The sequence below is a fragment of the Carex rostrata genome, chromosome 1 (genome assembly GCF_964058835.1).
Source record: "Carex rostrata chromosome 1, lpCarRost1.2, whole genome shotgun sequence".
NCBI lineage: Eukaryota > Viridiplantae > Streptophyta > Magnoliopsida > Poales > Cyperaceae > Carex > Carex rostrata.
In genome coordinates this window covers 5,743,284-5,763,134 of record NC_135918.1, presented here as the reverse complement: position 1 = coordinate 5,763,134, position 19,851 = coordinate 5,743,284, and the positions used below count along the sequence as shown (strand labels likewise).

Sequence of the window (19,851 nt, the reverse complement as noted above, 5' to 3'; positions counted from 1 at the left end):
ATTTTACATTTTTTGGAATTTTTTTACTATTTATTAAGCCATTTTGAAAATCGCTGGTTTTACAATTTTTGGACCATTGGATCAGCGATTTTCAAAGTGGTTTAATGAATAGTAAAAAAATTCCAAAAAATGTAAAATTTGGTCTCCAAGCACATCTTAATATATAGATCACATCTAACGTTCGGATTGACTATTCGGAATTTGAAAACAGAGAAAAATAATTTAAAAGATAGAGTACATTTAGGTGTATTTGAACCCTCCTCATATAAAAAATATATATTTAATAAAAAAACAAATTATTTAATACTTTTATGATCTGTATTTCTAAAATTTATTAGAATAATTTTAAATAATTAATTTAAATTGTTAAAATTGATCTGGTTCTAAAATAATTTATATACATATTAAATTTAACATAAGATTTTTAATTAATTTAATATAAAGTTAAGTTATAAAAAAGCTACAAGTTAATTTTAGGAAAAAAATTATTAATTTATTATTAGTTTTGATCGCTTGATTTGTACTAACTTTAATTAAAAAAAATGTATATAAACCTGTCATATCGATTTTAATGATTTAAATTTGTAATTTAAATTCAATTTTATAAATTTTGGAGAGAAGTGTTTAACAACGACTTATAGAGACGGAGGCACTAAGTGTAAATGAGAATCAATTAATCTTCATTTATTTTCAAATTTTTTTGTATTTATTGATAAATTATATAATTTAGTAGAAAATATTATGAAACTTCATTCATAGTATAAATTTTTTATATTTACTTTTTAATCCTCATAGCTTGAATATCTACTTCCGCTCCTGAACATCATACTCCCAGCCGAGTCAAGCGAATTGGTCATTGGGTGCTCATTTTAGATTCCGTTTCAAGATTTATGTGGAAGTTAAAACCGACGATTCAAGTCTTATTCCGTTATGGATAAATTTCACTGGAGGTCACTAAACTTTGTTATTTGTCATGAATTGGTCACTCAAGTTTGATTTGTCTTTTTTTAGTCACTTAACTTTATTATTTGTCTTAATTAAATTCCTATATATTTTTTCATCTAAAATTTTAATGGAATATTTCTATTCCGTTCAAAATATTAACGGAATATATACATTCCATCCAAAATATTAACATAATGAGCATATTTCATCCAAAATACTAATTGAACGGACATATTCTATTAAAATTTTGAATGAAAAAGTATAAAGATTAATTGGGATAAATAATAAAGTTAAATGACTAGATAATTCGCGATAAATAACAAAGTTTAGCGACTACGGCGAAATTTACCCTTTGGTTATATACGCCACAGTCACGTACGGACAGTACTAGAGAACCCGCCCCAGTTCTCTCAACAGAGGAAAGGACAGGACATGGAGAGAGGGAGCACCAGCCGGAGTGGCGGTAAACGAGTAGCCACGGGTCGGGAAGCTCCGATCCACTCGGTTGGATCCGATGTCCTCTGCTCAGTCTTCTCCCGCCTCAATCATTTCGACCTTGTTCGTTGCTCCGCTGTTTGTCTGTCCTGGTTCGACCTTCTTTTCTCATGTTTCATTTTTGCGTGCATTCAATTTGCTCCGACTCCAACACAGTTCATTTAAATTGAAGTCGATCATATAAAATTCTTCAATTTTACCGTCCACATAGCATTTTATTCTAAACTAAATAGAAAATTTATAGAAAATTATGGATAAGTACAATTTTTGTGAAAATGAATGCGGGTCAATTGACCCTCATACATTTAACTTGCATCTGCCTCTGGGGTTATTGATTTGAGATCCTGCTAATTAGGAACAAGGTTGTATATACCTCGTCTTTGATGAGAGATATGTATTACAAGGTGAATCCACCTGTCAGAGGAACTAAATCGGCTATTTCGTCCCCAAAATTGATGAAGCATTTTTTAGAGGATTTGGCAATTGAAGAGCATGAATCGGTACTTTCAAGTGGCTCAGCTGAAGTCTTTCAGTGGAAAGCTCACCCAATTAGGTATATAATCTCTTGAATTATCTCAAATTTTGTGAATTACTCGCTAGAGAGTTGTCTTTTTGAAGTATCTTAGGGTTTTTTCCATTTAATTATGCTAATAACTTTTCCTTCCAGAGCCACTCTGTGTCGAATGAAGAGAGGATTTTTCTTAACTGGTGTTGGAGACAAGGTATTGTAAAAGATATTCTGTAATCGGATGATCTATACCTTAATTTTTATTGAAGATATCGTACTATTTTTCTACGATTAAAATAAAACTTTTATGAATATTTTTCTACAGGTTATTCGGCTGTGGTCTGCGCAAACCTGCAAGTACATGGATGAGTTTCATGTTCCCACAGGGAGCAGTTTAGTGGATTATGATTTTGATGAGAATAAGGTATGGTGCAATTAGATTGTAAATGTTGTGATTGTTTAGTGGATTATGATTTTTATATTGACTGAGGGAGCAGTTTAGTTTCATGTTCCCACAGGGAGCAGTTTAGTGGATTATGATTTTTATATTGACTGAGGGCAAGAATTGGATTGGCCTGATTTTTTGTCTATGTTGTGAATATCTGCCTGATTCTAGCCATACTCAGTGCTCTTGTTTCTTTTTTCTCTTAATTATGTGGTTTATGTTCTTGAAATTACTTTTTTACTATTGGTCTGTCAAGGACAGCCCACATCCTTCCGAAAAAAAATCTAACATCTCTCTGTTTGCAAGTAACTTTCTTTGGAATCTTTGCAAATGGCACTTAAATTTTTAGGTTAGTAAAGTTGGAAACATATTTTAGTTAAATATTGACAATTTTTGCCCTCAGTCAATATAAAAATATTAGGGTTATTCGGGTCAAAATTGTTGGACATACTTTAGTTTTGAAGGATGGCTGTTAATACCTTTTTATTGTGTTGCATCTACGTCATACAACCTTCTATTCTAGGTTAAGATAGACATATACAAAGAAAAAGAAATGACAAGTTCTCTTTCTTATTCCTAGATTGTAGGTTTAACAGATTCTCAGGTTTGTATATGGAGGCGTCACGGTCAAAGAGGCATATTCCAGTCTCGAGAAGGATTGTTTACACGTGGCTTGTGCATGAGGTATGAAAACTAATTATCATATCCTTGCTAATTATTTTCCTTTATGCATCAATGTTTTGTATAAATAAGTTCTGTCCTTTTTTGATGTTGTCATTTCTTAAGCAGTTATGTTGATCCAGAAGTTGTGATTGGGTGTGATGATGGTAGAGCTCGTGTGTTCGACATGTACAGCAGAAATTGCACCAGAATTATCAGGTTGTATTTACAATAGGCAACACTCTTTCTGCATAGCCATTATGTAACTGTATCTGCAAAAGCGCACCCTACACTTGGTATACTTTCATCTAAAATCCAGTATTTGTTAGGGTATTTGCAAATAGCACTGATTTGTGAGTTTATGGTTGAAACTTGAAACTAAGATAACAAACCTGATTACCTCACTTTTTTTTTCTTTTCTTTTTTTAATTCAGCTAAATCAGTTAAAAACCACATAATGCTTACTCTACACTTGACATCCAAATTTCCCTGGACTTTGGTTTGGTTTTTATTAAATTTAGTCTTGCAAAATAACAAAGCATGTCGGAGGCAATTGCAAAGCTGTCAATAGTTAAAGGGTGTATTCTGTAAACATCTTAATAAAGCAGGGTGAGAAATATTTGGAAATTTTGGTTACTATTGTTGATAAGGTTCGTTGGTATGGTTTCAGCAACACCTTTTTTTGGCCCTCCTCGGGTTCTAAAACTCATAACTAACAATCTTTTATTAAATTACAGGCTTCAATCAGGACCTTTGTCATGCCTGACAATAACACCTGATCAATTGATTGCTGGTGGTTCTACATTTGGCAGTGTTGCAATTGCCGATCTCACCTCTGGAGAAAGATTGGCTTTGCTAAGATCGTCATTTTCACCTACAGGTTTGTTCTCTAATTGGCAAAGATCCCTTCTATTTTATTATATTGCTATGATCTTGATCTTTAAGTCAAATATTTAGGTTTTTTTCTTGTTTTGCATGACTGCTTGAAGCTTTACATTTACACCCTTATGCTGTTTTAAAATCTTATGATTTATTAATTTAGAATTATAATTTACATATACAACAGTAGAAAAACAAAATTGCTTGAGATATGAAATTTTGTGGCAGATGTGTAAAATACTAAAATTCTATATATATTTTTTATTAGGCAAAAATGTTGTATGTTTGAGTCTGCTTTCATACTTCTATTATTCTTAATCATGTACCATCTAAAATGAGTATTGCACAGGGATGAAATGTTTATCTTTCAATGCACGGTCCCACTTACTATTTGCGGGATCCACCTCTGGATATGCTCATTGCTGGGACCTAAGGTTAGTATCAGATTTAATTCCACCATTTCTCTAATCGCTCCACATAGTAGCAAATTTTGCTTGATTTAATTATCTGCATTTTGTTTTCTCTCTCTTGAGGACCCTTAAACCTCTATGGGAGAAACGTGTCAGCCCCAATGTCATATATTCGACGCATCATATGTTCAACGACACGTCGATTTTAGCAGTTGGGGGTCTTGATGGGGTTGTTCGAATCTTAGACCAAAGCACAGGAGAGATTCTCAAGAGCTATTTTGTAGACCGTAGGGGTGCATGGACTATATGTTCAAAGTCTCAAAATCAAAACATTGAAAAGAAACAAGCTGTGTCTTTGGCTGAAGACTTGCAGGTAGATACTATACCGAGAAATTCACGACCACCAATTACTTGTCTTGCGGTTGGTATGAAAAAAATTGTAACAACTCATGGTGGAAACTTTGTCAGGCTTTGGAGATTCAATCAGTAGTATAGTACTATGTGTTGTATTATATTGAAAAGTAGTAAGATGCTTATTCATAGTTTTCTTGTTGAAATTCTGACTAATGGATCTCCTGGTTCCTGTTGCCACTTGATTAGGGGCATTGCCTCTTTTAGTATCTGATGAAAATTTTACCTTTGGTTTTGGTTTTTCAATGCACGGTCAAACATTGATGAAGTGTCTACTTTGCATTGTTATATATTTTGAATACATTTGTCATGTTCTAATCCAAAAAGAAAAATGACCACAAGTTTTGCTTAATCTGTCTTCTGAAAAATAAACTGCTAGTTTATTATCTCTTCTCTGAATTCCGATTTTACATTTCTGAATATTTGATTCAGCAACCAGCCCTGAGACAACACTGGAAAGTGTTATCATCTTCGAAAATTAAAAAGCAAGACAATCTGCCTGTTTCTATTACTAGAAACATAATGTTACTAATTGTTAACCGCTGCATTGTAAATGCAAACAGAAAACCAACTAGAAGGGAATTAAAAAGCTCATAAAGCACGCCATGAAACAATGGTAATATCACGGGAGTCTCAGGTGGTGACATAACTAGTTCAGAGCTCCTCACCTTCTCTTTTCCCTCTTCACATGAAATCATGCTTTTACTGAACTCTGCATCTACCCAAGCTCCCCAATTTGTGGCTCCCAAGTTCTCCACCTGCGGGCAAATTCTTGTGGCACAACATAAATACCGACTAGTTGATATAAGACCCAAAAATGAACAACCAACCTTTTGCTTTAGTGGCTAAAGACAATGTCTTCTGTGTAGAAAGTTGTAGATTTGAAATTCAAATGAGAATTTTTATAAATATTTAAAGGTCTTTATCATAAAAAAAAAATAGTTGAATGACAATGCACAAGTCTCTAACTCAGAGATGAAGTCTTCAACTCCACAACTTTCCTAAAAAAAAATGATCTCTGCACACGCCAATCATAATATAGTCTGAACATTTCAAAGTTTTTTTAACTATTGGTTCAGTAAATTTTTTAAAGAAGGTATTGGCCTACTCCAAAAAATATTTCATAGTTGATCTGGTCGATGTTATTATATGTTTTATGACTAGAATGACATTATGTAATCAATAGTTTTAAAAGCTTCCTACGAAATATATAGAACTGCTTCATAATAGAATATTTTGCATGGTTTTCATTTTATTTCAACAGTTTACTTTTTTAATTATAAAGAGGGTTCAAATGCCTTTCTATTTTTATATTTTCAGTCTTCATCATATATTCACTTTTTAATTTTTTAATGACAAGTATTTTAAAAATTAAATTTTAAAATAAAATAAATAGATATTTTCTATATTATTTTCTCTGCACATAAAATATTATTACTTTTAGAGTTTTAGTTATATATTATGACTTTAGAAGTTGAAAAATTAACATTTAGAAATTATTTACATTAATGCATTCCTGCAAGCTCTTAATGTCAATTAAAATAAAATCGAATTGCCGTTATCATTTGCATATGCATAGAAAAATGAAATTTGAAATATTTTAATCCTCTCTTAAACTATAAACTATTCATTTAAAACATGTATATAGTTCTAGTGTATATTTATTATATGGCACATCCATTTAATATTTTTATATTTACTATTGCTGAAACATAATGGAGGCACATCCAATTAATATTTATTATATATATTATTTCTATTGATTTCATTTTTTATATGACACATGCATTTACTATTATCCAAATATAATCTTCATTATTTTAAATTGCTGTAGATCAAAATTTTGGTCCAAATAAAAATTTCATTGTAACCGTCTTCATAGGAATAAAATAAACAATTGTTTCAAACCATCTGATGACAAGGGAAACTTCTTTGAAAATTTGCTCAGATTCAATACACACCTTATCTAATTAACGGAGGATATATCTACAATTTTACTAATTTCGTTTAGATGTATTGTTGAAGATATTAAAATAACTGTATCACACAAAAGATGAATATAAGATATAACAAATTCTCATCATAAAAATAATTGCCCATTAATTTCCTTCCCAATGGCAGAACATTAAAACAGTCACGGATTTAGAGATCCAAGTACTATATATATCTAATTCTTTCCACACACCTTACAAACTCCTCAAATCTTACAAAACCATGGCAGATGAAGAAAAGAAGCCTCCATTCCCTCTCGACCCCAAATTTTACAAACTCCTCAATGAAATAGGGACCGGCGTCAGTGCAGTGGTCTACAAAGCCACCTGTTTACCCCGAAACTCCATGACCGTCGCCATCAAGTCAATCGACCTAGAGCGCTCTCGTGCAAACCTCGACGAAGTCCGTCAGGAGGCCAAGGCAATGGCACTCCTTTCCCACCCGAACATCCTCCGTGCACATTGCTCATTCATCGTCGACCGGCACCTTTGGGTTGTCATGCCTTTCATGGCCGCTGGGTCCCTCCACTCCATCCTTTCTTCTTCTTTCCCCGATGGCTTGTCCGAGCAGTCCATCGCTATAGTTCTCAAGGAGATACTTCACGCTTTATCGTATCTTCACGGGCAAGGGCATATTCATAGGGACATCAAGGCTGGAAACATTCTGGTTGATTCAGATGGCTCGGTTAAACTTGCCGATTTCGGGGTTTCGGCATCCATATATGAGATGCAGCAGTCTTCGTCGTCAGGTTTGCTGCGTATGTCTGCATCCCAAGCTTCTTTCTGTAATCAGATGGCTGGAACTCCATACTGGATGGCACCTGAGGTATATATGTTTACTGATAAAGTTTTTTTAATCTAACATAGGCCAGGGTTTAGTGTTAAAATATGAACAAACAAAAATAAACCTTAGTTATTAACAATAATGATTACATGAGCGGACCAAATTCAGTCTGATGCCTGTTTGAAGCCATCTGATCCGCATCAAGATTTGTGCGATCTTGGTCAACGTGAATCTTAAAATTGTTTACATGGGCGGGCCATGACAAGCATATATACTTGGAGACTTGGAGTAGGGGGTTGATGAGCAGCGGACCAAATTTAGTCTGATGCTCGTTTGGAGCCATCAGATCCGCATCAAGATTTGTGCAATCTTGATCAACGTGAATCTTAAAATTGTTCGTACAATTCTTGATGCAGACCAGATGGTCGCCCATCTGACTGGCCCCGCTGCCATATACAAATAGGCGGAAAACATTTCAATGTAAGCACAGAAACAAATACAAGGCCCTTGATGCATCTGGTCTAAAAGTTGTGTGATGTTCCACTGGCATTAGTTTAAATACAATTGTTCAATTTTTCTTTTCTTTGAAACACAATTGAACTACCACTTATAGAATATCAACTCTCCAGCTGTAAATTAGAAAACACAGAAAAAAACAACCCTAGCTCGGTATTTTGATCGGTGAAATGATTTTCTCTATGAAAAGGGGCCCCACATATTACTGAGATATATTTGCTTAATTAGGTGATTCACTCCCACACTGGATATGGTGTCAAGGCTGACATATGGTCTTTTGGCATCACGGCTCTTGAGCTTGCGCATGGTCGCCCGCCTCTATCCCATCTCCCGCTCTCGAAATCACTCATGATGCGAATCACAAACCGCCTCCGTTTCGAGGATACTCACGTTAAATGTAACAAGGACCCCACCAAAAAGAAGAAGAAATTCTCTAAGGCTTTCAAGGACATGGTTGCTTTATGCCTCGCACAAGACCCGGCAAAGAGGCCATCAGCTGAAAAGCTACTAAAGCACCCGTTCTTCAAAAATTGTAAGTCGTCCGAGTACCTGGTTAAAAATGTGCTCCAAGTGTTACCTAAGGCAGAAGAGAGGTTCAAAGAAACAAGAACCGATGAAAATCAATCTGACATTAACAACATAGTTGAAAGAGATAATGCTGGAAACTTATCTCCCTTGGTGAAGAACAGGAGAGTCAGCGGTTGGAACTTCAGTGTAGACGGCCTCGAATTTGTACCGGTTTTTCCCGAAAATATTAATTTAGATGTTGAAAAAGAAGAAGAAGAAGAAGAATACGAAGAAGACGAGGAAGAAGATATAAACACTGAGAACTCTAAACACCCACCTGAAGAAGCAAAAGAGAAAGAAGAGAAGGTGATGCATCCAAGCTCTATACTGAAACAAATGCTGGTACCGAGCTTGGTAGCTCTCTTTGCTAGCTTGGATCTGCAAAGAGGAATGGTATTTAATGTATTGGAAGGATGTGAACATGTAGGTGGTGAGAGCACTGAGGAGAAAACAGGGGAAGAGACAGAGAGGCAACTAGAGGAGTATGTGAGGAATTTGGAAAGGATTGTGGAGGAATTGAATTTGAATTTGCAAGAGGAGATGAAGAGAAATGCTTATTTGGAGGAGTTACTTGAGAAGCTTAAAGGAAATAGTGAATCCCAGGGTAATAATTCTAATTAGGTTACATATTTTTTTGTTTGTTTTTGTTTTAGTGTAACTATGTAATTATTATCCTACAACTATGTCTTTTCTACAAAATGGTAAATTGGTAATATGTTCCACAATAATGTTGTCGGTACGGCATGCGGATATTCATATAACTTGTATTTTGTAAGTTCCGTTAGAGATGGTAATGACCACAAATCAAAGGAATTATTCCAATCTCAATCTCAACCATTGATCTTTGTTGAGATTTGCGTATGAAAAAAAACTCTTCTTGTAAAATAAAAACTGTGGGCAAGATAAAAAAAAATTGCAGGTAATGCATGTTCCTGGTAATAAAAAGCTGATATATACTTGCTTTCTATTCTTGATTCAACACACAACATACAAAATAGTTCTTTTTTTAGGGTTTACAAAATAGTTATTTAATCATTAACACTAAACTTGTTTAGTATCCATCTAGTGCTTCAATGGCTTCTTCCTTTGCTGGTATCACTGGTCAGTGGTTACAATCTCATGGTAAATTCCCTCTCCCTTGTATATACTTTTCAAGTTCCTCTTTATCTCATATTAAATTATTTCAATACAAGAAAAGTGATATTGTGAGAGAAAAATCAGGGTTTTACTGTTACATCTAGTCTACTAACATATACCGTATAAGAAAAAACTATTAAGTTAATTTAATCTAGTTATGAAATTCTCACATTTTATAAGAATTTACCTCGACTAATTAACAAATTTGGGGAGACTCCACAAGATTAGTTGTGTTTGATATACTTACCCTTTGTTTACAGAGATGTAATCTGTTGCTTTTATTTATAACAAATCCAGTTACAAAAAACAAAAAACATATTGCAGAAAGTTATCCAACTCCAGCAACAAGAATTTTACTTTTTTCTTCCAGGCACTAAATGTGGAAAGTTACCACACAAACCTCATCAAGTTTTAAAAATATGAAAGCACACCACATATACAAATGCGCGTAATATGCAGCTTTCCATAAAATTGTTGTAATTTAAAATATGATTTTGATTAACTTGGGAAAGAAGCAAAAGAAATTGTCATAAAAAACACAATTAACATCAAATTAACAACATTTCAAATTTACCCCTAAAAAAATCAGATTGGAATATTTCAGCCCGTTTTGGTGAGACACAAAGCCCAAAATTCAAGTTAGAATTGGTAAATCTAGGATAACAAATCCTTTCATTAAATCTTTCTGGAGAGAGTACAAGACCCTTCTCGGTTCATTGAACTTCAAGATTCTGGAGATTGGAATGGATCGTTTAAAGATACGAATTAAGATTTCGTTAAATCTTTCCGAAATCACACGCTGTACTGATGACAATTCGACGGTTGTAGAAATACAATATTTTATCAGGGTTTTGTGAGCGTTTTTGATAATTTACCGAGAGATCTGCTTGGGTCCAATGTCCATTGAATCCAAAGTAGTTCCAATGGGTTCGGTGACCGTCGGATCTGCTTTAGAATTCGTGTATACGGATTTTAAAGCAGACGCGAAATTGCGGGCGCAAATTCTAAAGCAGATCTGACGATTAGCGAATCCATTGAAACCACTTTGGGTCCAATGGGCATCGGATCCAAGCTGCTTCCCTTGATAAGGTACTCAGTTATTGTTTTTTTTTGGAAATTAAGATGATAAAAATAGGTAAAAAAAAATGCTAAGAGTCTAATGATGTGATAAGGATTACTGAAAATTCAAGTATATCTTCTTTTTTAGCAGCATTAATTTTCTTATGGATATACACTCTCAAATTCCATGTATGTCCAATGAAGATTAGACTCCCAATCTTATCCTTTCATGTATATCCTTCTGAATGTAGAAAAAAAACAAAAAAAAAATGAAACAAAAGCAAAAAGGATAATAGAATATTAATTTTCCATCTGTAACATCCTAAGTCAAATTCTGAGGAGTGCTCATTCTCCCAAGAGCATGCTAAATAAAATATTTAATTTATTCTCGTTGGGAAATTGAGCCTCAATTCAATCAAATTTCCTGAATCAACCACAATTTATTTTCAGAGAGAAACCTGAAACAACCTCAATTATACTCATTATTTTTCTTTTTGAAGGCTAAGGAAATAATGTCACTTGCTAACAAGGCATCTAGTAGTTCATTCACCCCAAATCCAACCTTTGACCAACCACAAATGCACTCTTTTGTGACTTATCAGACAAAACAAAAAAATGGTTGGCAGGAATCCAAAAATCCAAATACTGTATTTTTTTTTTTTGTCACATTGAGATCACAGCTCATCTATTTGTTACTTGTCCCCTGATTACTAGTATTTGATCTTGGATAGCAAATTTTAATAATTGTACTTATGAGTTATGATTGTACCACACTAGATGATCCTTGGATTATAGATGCAAGAATTCCATTAAAAGAAGGGTTACTTGTAGAAATGGTAAGAGGAGTAGTGCCATGGATAGCTTGGCTTAATAAGAATTTTTTTTCTTTTTTCACAAACCCCTACATCCTTAAGAAAGATAGGTGCTCAAATGATCTCTTTAATCACTTTTTGGTGTAAGACACGATCTGAAAATTTGTTTGCCGATTTAGGATGTTTAATGCCTCTTGATATAACATCTTTATCCAATCAGCTTCACACAGGGCAAATTTGTCTTAAGTTAGAGGGCTTACGTGCTTGCTTCTGCTAAAATAGAACAATTTGTCTTTTGATGTATCCATGTTGTGTCATTGATTTACAATTTTACATACTTTGCAGGTCCTTGTTTTTGGTAATTTCTATGCTGGTTTTGCAAGTACATTCTCAGAAGCTGTGTATCAGTTGTTTGGTACCCACTAATCGGATATTATAAGGAATTTTTTTTATAAAACATGATATATTTTTATAGAAAAAGATAAATCAAAAGAGAAAAAGAAACATATTAATCTCAACCATATAAATATTACATTACGAAAAGAGAAAGTTATAAAAAACCATACAAGTAGCAACTACCTACTTTAAATCATCCATGACTTCTAATTTAACACAGAAAAGACAACTATCGACCCGTTATCGACCCGTTTTTTGCAACAAGGTAAATAGGAAAATGCAAGATGTTTATTCGTGACTTTCTCCCTTTTATTCTAACAATCCCTTCTCCTCTTACCATCAAATATGGTGATATCCTAAAAAATGAATGAAAATTAATGTACGTGAAAGGCAATGTAAAAAACTAACTAAACCGCAACTAAAATCTTACTTAAACTAATGAGAAAATAAAAAGTACCCTTAAATAATTTTGAGGACTTTAACATAATTTAATTTCAGAATTAGATCTTCTAAACAAATTTTAATTGTAAAATAAATAAAAAATTCTTGCATATTTTTCATGTTTGTCGAACACCTATATCTTAAATTTTATTATGGATTGAAAGACTATGGAAATTCACATATCACTAAGGGCATGTTCGGCTGTCAAGCGGGAACGGAAATGGGCTTGGGTTCAGGTCCAATTTGAATGGCCAAAACATGTGCGCGTGAGAAAAAAAAAATACTCAAAGTGTTTTTCCCACGAAAACAGTTGCATGCCAAACAGACCATAACATATATTCTCATGAACAAGCTCTAAGTGTAACACAACTTTCCCGTATCAGATATGACCTTTACCATATTTCAATTTAGAACATGTCTGACAGATGCATTACCAAGGGAAATTAGATGGAATTGAATTATAATTCTCACACCCCGGCATTGTTTTTCCCAGCCTAAATCTCTCCATCTTTTCTTTCCATCCCAATCTAAGGCCAAATTCATGAAATAGAATTAATGGAGTCTAACCCAATTTTTATTTTTCCAATCTCTCTCTTTCTTCATGTGGACTTCCAGTTCCCTCTTGATTTAGTAAATAAAACTTAAAATTTTAGTATGTAAATCTCATTGAGAAATTGAAGTCAAGCATTCAAATTTGATAAAATCGAAATTTAAATTCATAGCAGCGGTTGACCGGTACTATGACCAGTACAAGGAGTGTCTAGGTCTCTAGGATATTGCCTTTTCCCATGTTTGGTTGTGGCCTAAAACTAAGGTGGTCTAAATTGGTTATTCCAACTTAGACCGGTCTAAATTATTCATGTTTGGTTGAGGCCTAAAGTTAAAACATAGCTTAAATTATTCCTTGTTTGGTTAGAGTTGGTGAACTAAAGTTTTAATAAAAGCCTAAATTGATTAATTATTTATAATAAGATACTAATTATATAATATTAATATATTAATAATAACTGTAATATATTATATATTATTATAAAATTTATTTAATATATTAACAATATAAATATTAATTATATATTAATACTAAAATATTAATTATATATTAATAATAACTAAGATACTAATTATATAATATTAATATATCAATAACAACTATAATATATTATAATATTATTATAATAATAATTTACTATATTAATAATATTAATTATTAATTATATAATTAATAATAAGATACTAATTATATAATATTAATATATTAATAACAACTATAATATATTATAATAATTATTTAATATATTAACAATATAACATATTAATTATATAATAGTAATATATTATAATATTATTATAATTATTATTTAATATGTTAACAATATAGGGTATTAATTATATAATTATTAATAATAAGATACTAATTATATAATATTAATATATTAATAATAACTATAAAATATTATTATATTATTATAATAATTATTTAATATATTAACAATATAACATATTAATTATATAGTTATATATCGTTAATAAGATACTAATTACACAATATTAATATATTAACAATATAACATAATAATTATATAATTATTTATTAATAATAATTTAATATATTAACAATATAAGATATTAATTATATAATTATATAATTATATACTAATAATAATTATTAACAATAATATAGTAATTATATACAAATAAAATATTATTATAATCATTCAAGTTAGACCACGAGGTGGAATAAAAATTAAACCACCATGTGAGGTGGCTTAATTTAGACTGGCCTAAAGATCGGCTTATGCCATCTTAGTCCGGCTCAATTAAGGCACGTTTGGTGGAATAACGAGGCCTAAACTCCTTATTCCACCATTTAGGCCAAAACCAAACATGGTGTTTGTGAATATTTTATTTCTTAATTAATACTATTATTAGGGGCATCTAACCTTAATTAATATATTTTTCGAAGTACCTGCTTAAATTAATACTAGTAATCGTGCCCGTGCACAGCAGCGGGAGCAAATTATGTAGTAGAAATCATTAAACTCCTTAATAAGGAGGAGAGATAATTTAAATCAAATTTGTAGAGAAAAATAGTTAAATACTATATTTATCTACAAGATAACACATGTGAACTCTAGTGTAGTGGTAATAATTTTGGCACCAATAGAACCCAACTGGGTTCGAATCCCGTCTTCAGCAGAAAAAAAAAGGGTGCGCGGTGCACAGGCTCGGTTCGCAGGTGCCATGCGTGGTTCAGAGGCGCGTTCCATGGGTGCGGCGCGCGGTCTACGGGCACTGAGATCATATCCGGCGTGGCACTAGGATCATATGCGGCGCGACCAATGCATACTTAAGTGTTGAAGCTCATAATTTGAAAAATTCATCTATGCTCGATCTGAAAATTCAACGGCTGAGCATCATTAAAAAAAAAAACAGTAAATCAGGACCCTTGCAGGATCTAAACATTAAGCTCCTTAATAAGGAGGAGAGATTTGTATTATAAATTTGAACTTTACCAGAAAGCTCGACCACCATAAACTGCATTGAGGGTGTTTTCTTTTCCCCATTTTACACCTTTTTTACATATTATTATACTGTGTATATTTTTTTTTGAAGGTTGGCAAAGCCAACAACAATTGTATTGATAAAAAGTTTATTTACAAAATTTCTACTCTATTACTAATTACAAGTATAAAATATAGATATTCCACGATGTCATTAAACCGAATTCATTCACTGATAAATATTTAAGGCCATACAATTTATCAAACAATGCACTTTGTGATACTTGTTTGAAAAAATTATACTGTGTATATAACTTAATTTTTTTTTTATATAAGCATATATTATATTACTTAATAAGTAACCTCAATACATTGTTTGCTTAAAATTCAAGCCAACCAGGCAATAAATAATATGCATCTTTCCCGGCTGAAAATTGGTTAGCCCGAAAATAAAAATGAAGTTTCGTAACCTGCTTCTCTACCTGATTTTATTTTACAATTTGTTTTTAAAAACTTTTAAAATGAGGGACGGTCGAGGGGAGTCTGGATCCGCCCCGATATCTGAGGTGCAATTTATAAAAATGGACGGCTCAGATTAATTCCATCCAGGCTAAACTCAATTCGGTAGCTGTTGAAGCTTAGGGGGCCTGCTTTGAGATTCGTGCCAAGTGAAATGAATGGTCCAGATTCAGCACTTGCACCTCAGGTACCTGGGGTGATGCGGATTCGGTCGAGTGTATATCTTCTGAGATAATTCAGCTTCTCAGTTCATCTCAAAATCAGTGTCTATTCAGATGTACGGAACAATTTAATAGAGAGTGTGTTGCTTTTAGATTCGTGCTGAACTGTCCCGATTCATTAAAAATCAACAAGAAATATCTCGAAATGTGAGATTTGTGCTGAACTTTCTACCAATTATGCTTCAGGCCTACCCACCAAGTTCAGATTCTCTAAATCATGCACCGGCCTCACAATCTGTGTGGCGAGTCTCCGGCACGATAAAGATACATTTAAATAATAGAGAGTGAGGCTATAAACTCATATCTCAATTTTAAAAATTCAAACAGTCAATTTGAAGTTTTGAACCTTTTAATTTAATATCCTCAAACAAAAATATACTTGTTGCCGAATTTTAAACTATTAGAATTTGTTTTACATTTTTTAGATAGATAGAAAATCACGTGATTTGAAAATTTTGTACCATTTGAAAATATTTTAAGAAATATATAATTTGATTTACAAGAATATTTTTATATAGAAATCATGTTAAACAATTCATATCAGCATTTTGAATTTGAATATAATAATATCGATTCATGATACAGAATCTCACTCGAAATTTAAACAATGTAACTTTGCTCCCAATAAAATCAGAGGTACAGAGAATTGGAAGCAACTGGACTCGCCGAGTTGTATACCTGGTCTCAACTCACACCAGAAAAATCAGACTGGTACCAGCCACACCAATTTTTGAAATGATCCTACTTGTGGGTGGGTCCCACAAAGGGGAATTGGATACTCCACCCGGCCTCATATCTATCATTGACCAGCGACTTAAGCTAAGTTGATAAGAAAAGTGACCAGCCAATTCATCGTTGCCTAGCGTGTCACCACCTCCTGACCCGTTCCATTTTTGTTCTTTTCCTCTTTCTTTCTTTTTTTTTTTTTTCCTTTTCAGCACATTTTCCAGTAAATTTTAACATAAATTTGAGTGTCTATAAATTTATATCTTCGTTTTCAAAGATTAATTATTTTAAATAATTAACTGAACTGTTAAATATAATTTTTTATATAAAAACATACTTAAATATCAAATTTTATTTTTAGATAAGTAGAGAATCATTGTCGAATAGTTAAAAAAAATAGATCAAGTGATTTTTTACCTATTTAAAAAAATATAAAATTTAGTCTTCAAATATTTAAAGATCATATTTAAGTGTTCAAATTAATTATTTAAACTTTAAAAATATAAATATAGATGGTTGATCTATTATGCATATTATCACTCATTAATTTGGTATATTTATCTTGGTTTCTGCGCTTGTATTGTGACTTCTTCCCTCTTTTTTCTCTTACCCTATGTACAAAAATGGTCAAAGCAGTCCCTCTCTCTTCTTTATATCGAACTGGTCAACTGTGTAAAAATTGTCTTAGTTTACAATGGAGCCAATATCGAAGCCTCCGTTCTCCACATGTTTTGAATTGTCTGATGAACTAGTATTAAATGTCATCTGCATCAGAAGAATGAAGCAAATAAAGAGAATTTTGACAAAGTGAAATAACCCAGCAAGCACTGGAAAGTTTATTGCTTCACAAAAAAGTTGACTGTTACTTTTGTGTGAAGCTAAAGAACAATTACAACTCCAAAATATCTTTAAGATTTTAGGGAAGAACTAGTGAACAATATTTTTCTTAATTCTTTTATATGTATATATTTCTAGGAAAAAGTCATATGCAGCCTAAAATTATCAAAAGACAAAATGACAAGGAAAAAACCTTGATATAGTAAAAAAAGTAAGGTTTTCTCCTTATCTTTTGCATCTATCAAAAGAAAAACCCTCAAAATGTCTAATACCTTAGAAAAGAAAACCCTCAGAAAAAGAAAAGGAAAAAAAATAAAGACCTCCCCCTGTTCTGTAGGATGAATTTGAGAAAAAAATAGCAAATTCATCCCTTTTACTAAAAACAACAAAAGGAAGAATATAACCTAAAAAGAAATAGAAAATGAGAAAAAAAATTGACAGTGTTAGTATATTTTTCAAAGGAATCTCGTCTTTAATTAAAAAAGGTCAGAAGTTGAGATGGCCTCCTCAGCGCTTCAATGGTCGTCATTAAATCGTACAACCTGCAAAAACACAGAAAAAGAAAGGCATCAGTATTCAGTAAAATCAATTCAAAAGCAAATTAAATGCTTTCCTAAAAGAATCTCCTGACAACCAACCCAAAGAAAGCAACCATCTAATCACACAGGTAACTAATGACAGGAATAAAAGCACAATTAATGCAACAAAGAGAAAACGAAACGAACGAGGACGGAGAACAAAACGGAACCCTAACGGAGAGAAACGGCATACACACCACACAGTACGGATGGATGGGATCAAACAAGAGACAAAACACCAATCAAGCACAGAAAGGTTAAATCAAAGGAGACGTCATTTAAAAGAAGAACATTTTTTTTTCTTTTTTTTTATAAATTAACCAATGTCCCCTTTCTTTATCTCTTTAATATTTATTTTCATTTCCGGTCCTATTTTTTTTGTTAAAATGGACAAGATATGATACAGTCCTCCAGCTTCTACACAATTCCGTCCATCCTCCGTCCAAATTATTTACCTTTTTTTTTTCTCTTTGTTCTCTTGTCCTCAATCCGACGATCTCAAATCTATCAAATATTAGAATTGGAGATCAAACGGTTGATCAATCCAATCACTTGCACAACCTTCCCTATTGCCAGTGATTGGCATGGTGAACCAAGTACTGATGCGGCCTGAGCTCGCCGTAGCCAACATGGTGTTGATGATGGTGTTGCCTATTGAGATTGTGGTGCTTACAATTCCCATAACCACCTTGTCTACTCGCCATGGCAGGATTCACAGCAGCAACTTGATGCACACAGCGCAGATTTGCCGGTGGTTGAGCACACACCGCGTAAACATGTTGTTGAATTGGTATCTTTCCATTAATTCTGGTGGTGGCACTGAGGGGAGGTGTTGAAGGTGGGCTCGACATTTTCGGCATGAGAAAAGTGCGGATCTTTAACGACCGTGCCTGATCATTGCTCGCCACATTGTATTCCTCCAAGAGATTCATTAGATCCTCATCAGATGTGACAGAAACAAGCGCATCGAGATCCTCGGTCGGGATCTGGCATCGTATGCTGATTGCATCGGAACCACACATCTCCTTCATCTTTGCATCAATCTCTGTTAAAAATAGTTTCAACAAAATCAATAACACTAATAAATAAATAAATACTAAAATAGAAACATACTGAAAATTGTTTAAAATCAATGGGGTAGAAGCAGCACGAACCTGAAAAAGAAATGGATCGGTCGACAGAGAGAACACGGGTGTCGCCCCCGACGTAACGGAGTTTCCCGTCAGGGTAACGGGGCAGAATTTTACCGCCGTAACTACAGAGAAACTTGAGACAGCTGGAATTGTTACCGGGCGATTTTTCTGACACGTCATCAAACGAACCGAACGAGGCACAGGAGGAAGACGAACACGAAGAAGTACCCACCATACTCGATTAGAATTTACTTAAGAAGTAGGGATCAGATGTAAGAGTATCTTTGCGGTGGTTGGGAAGCTGCTAGAAGCTGGGAAGCTCTAGAAGAAGAAAGAGAGAAGAGATTGCTTTGTTCTAGAGCTGGCTTCAAGCCTTACCATGGCTACTAGGAATTGTTATTTATAGATGGGATGGGATGGGAAGGGGGCTGTACGCGCTAATAGTGAAATAGTGAAAGGGTACGATGGTAAAAGCGGGAGAAAATTCTACAGCCCCGCAAGGGCGGCAAGGCCGCAACTTCTTCTTTTGTTTTTTTTAATGTGTGGCCCACGGCCCAGTTAATTAGCTGCAAATCAAGAGTCACTTGTACTTTTTTACGGTTTTTCACTGTGTTCTCACAACCTCAAATAACTACGACCAGAGCCACCCGACCAGGATCATACAAAATCGCTCAAATTCGCTGACTAATTGTTCGCTTTAATTGACTCATTTACAATTCAAATCAGTTCCAACTCAAGTTGGCTAACTGATTTAATAAATGAGCTGAATTTGAGCATACTCCAACTCGAGTTACATAAAATTCGTCACAATATATCTTATGCCCTTCTAAATGATTCCAAAATTGTTGTTGAATTGTTTATTTTGTTAGTTGTCTTATTA

At 33.3% G+C, this 19,851-nt stretch overlaps 3 protein-coding genes across 5 annotated transcripts; 2 read left to right on the top strand and 1 right to left on the bottom strand.

Moving 5' to 3' along the window:
- Positions 1 to 1,323: 1,323 nt before the first annotated feature.
- LOC144554086 (F-box family protein with WD40/YVTN repeat doamin) lies at positions 1,324 to 4,999 on the top strand. The gene is made up of 9 exons (XM_078302319.1): positions 1,324 to 1,532; positions 1,796 to 1,993; positions 2,108 to 2,162; positions 2,274 to 2,372; positions 2,974 to 3,077; positions 3,183 to 3,272; positions 3,791 to 3,933; positions 4,282 to 4,366; positions 4,466 to 4,999. Exons 1-9 carry the CDS (start codon positions 1,378 to 1,380, stop codon positions 4,830 to 4,832), a joined length of 1,296 nt encoding a protein of 431 aa, XP_078158445.1. The 5' UTR covers positions 1,324 to 1,377; the 3' UTR covers positions 4,833 to 4,999.
- Positions 5,000 to 6,942: 1,943 nt separating this feature from the next.
- LOC144554077 (Protein kinase superfamily protein) lies at positions 6,943 to 9,350 on the top strand. Its single transcript, XM_078302309.1, has 2 exons — positions 6,943 to 7,570; positions 8,273 to 9,350. Exons 1-2 carry the CDS (start codon positions 6,968 to 6,970, stop codon positions 9,230 to 9,232), a joined length of 1,563 nt encoding a protein of 520 aa, XP_078158435.1. The 5' UTR covers positions 6,943 to 6,967; the 3' UTR covers positions 9,233 to 9,350.
- Positions 9,351 to 17,363: 8,013 nt separating this feature from the next.
- LOC144554065 (RAF-like serine/threonine-protein kinase 20) lies at positions 17,364 to 19,356 on the bottom strand. 3 transcript variants are annotated; one of them, XR_013511529.1, is made up of 3 exons: positions 18,993 to 19,356; positions 18,294 to 18,883; positions 17,364 to 17,802 (listed from the first exon to the last, which is right to left on the bottom strand). XR_013511529.1 is itself a non-coding variant. In XM_078302294.1 (3 exons), the coding sequence occupies exons 1-3, from the start codon at positions 19,204 to 19,206 to the stop codon at positions 17,776 to 17,778; spliced, it is 585 nt and encodes a 194-aa protein (XP_078158420.1). In that variant the 5' UTR covers positions 19,207 to 19,356; the 3' UTR covers positions 17,364 to 17,775. The 3 variants fall into 3 exon arrangements, 2 of the variants coding, with proteins under 2 accessions (XP_078158420.1, XP_078158409.1); XM_078302294.1 differs by having other exon boundaries at positions 18,540 to 18,883; XM_078302283.1 differs by lacking the exon at positions 17,364 to 17,802 and having other exon boundaries at positions 18,113 to 18,883.
- Positions 19,357 to 19,851: the final 495 nt, after the last annotated feature.

What these genes read in the sequence shown, in the direction of transcription:
- LOC144554086 (XM_078302319.1), top strand. Translation starts at nt 1,378, where the DNA reads ATGGAGAGAGGGAGCACCAGCCGGAGTGGCGGTAAACGAGTAGCCACG. An exon ending in ATGATTTTGATGAGAATAAG is followed by an intron (nt 2,373 to 2,973) that starts GTATGGTGCAAT and finishes TCTTATTCCTAG; the next exon opens with ATTGTAGGTTTAACAGATTC. An exon ending in ACACGTGGCTTGTGCATGAG is followed by an intron (nt 3,078 to 3,182) that starts GTATGAAAACTA and finishes TTTCTTAAGCAG; the next exon opens with TTATGTTGATCCAGAAGTTG.
- LOC144554077 (XM_078302309.1), top strand. Translation starts at nt 6,968, where the DNA reads ATGGCAGATGAAGAAAAGAAGCCTCCATTCCCTCTCGACCCCAAATTT. An exon ending in CATACTGGATGGCACCTGAG is followed by an intron (nt 7,571 to 8,272) that starts GTATATATGTTT and finishes TTGCTTAATTAG; the next exon opens with GTGATTCACTCCCACACTGG.
- LOC144554065 (XM_078302283.1), bottom strand. Translation starts at nt 19,206, where the DNA reads ATGGTGGGTACTTCTTCGTGTTCGTCTTCCTCCTGTGCCTCGTTCGGT. An exon ending in CCGATCCATTTCTTTTTCAG is followed by an intron (nt 18,884 to 18,992) that starts GTTCGTGCTGCT and finishes TATTTTTAACAG; the next exon opens with AGATTGATGCAAAGATGAAG.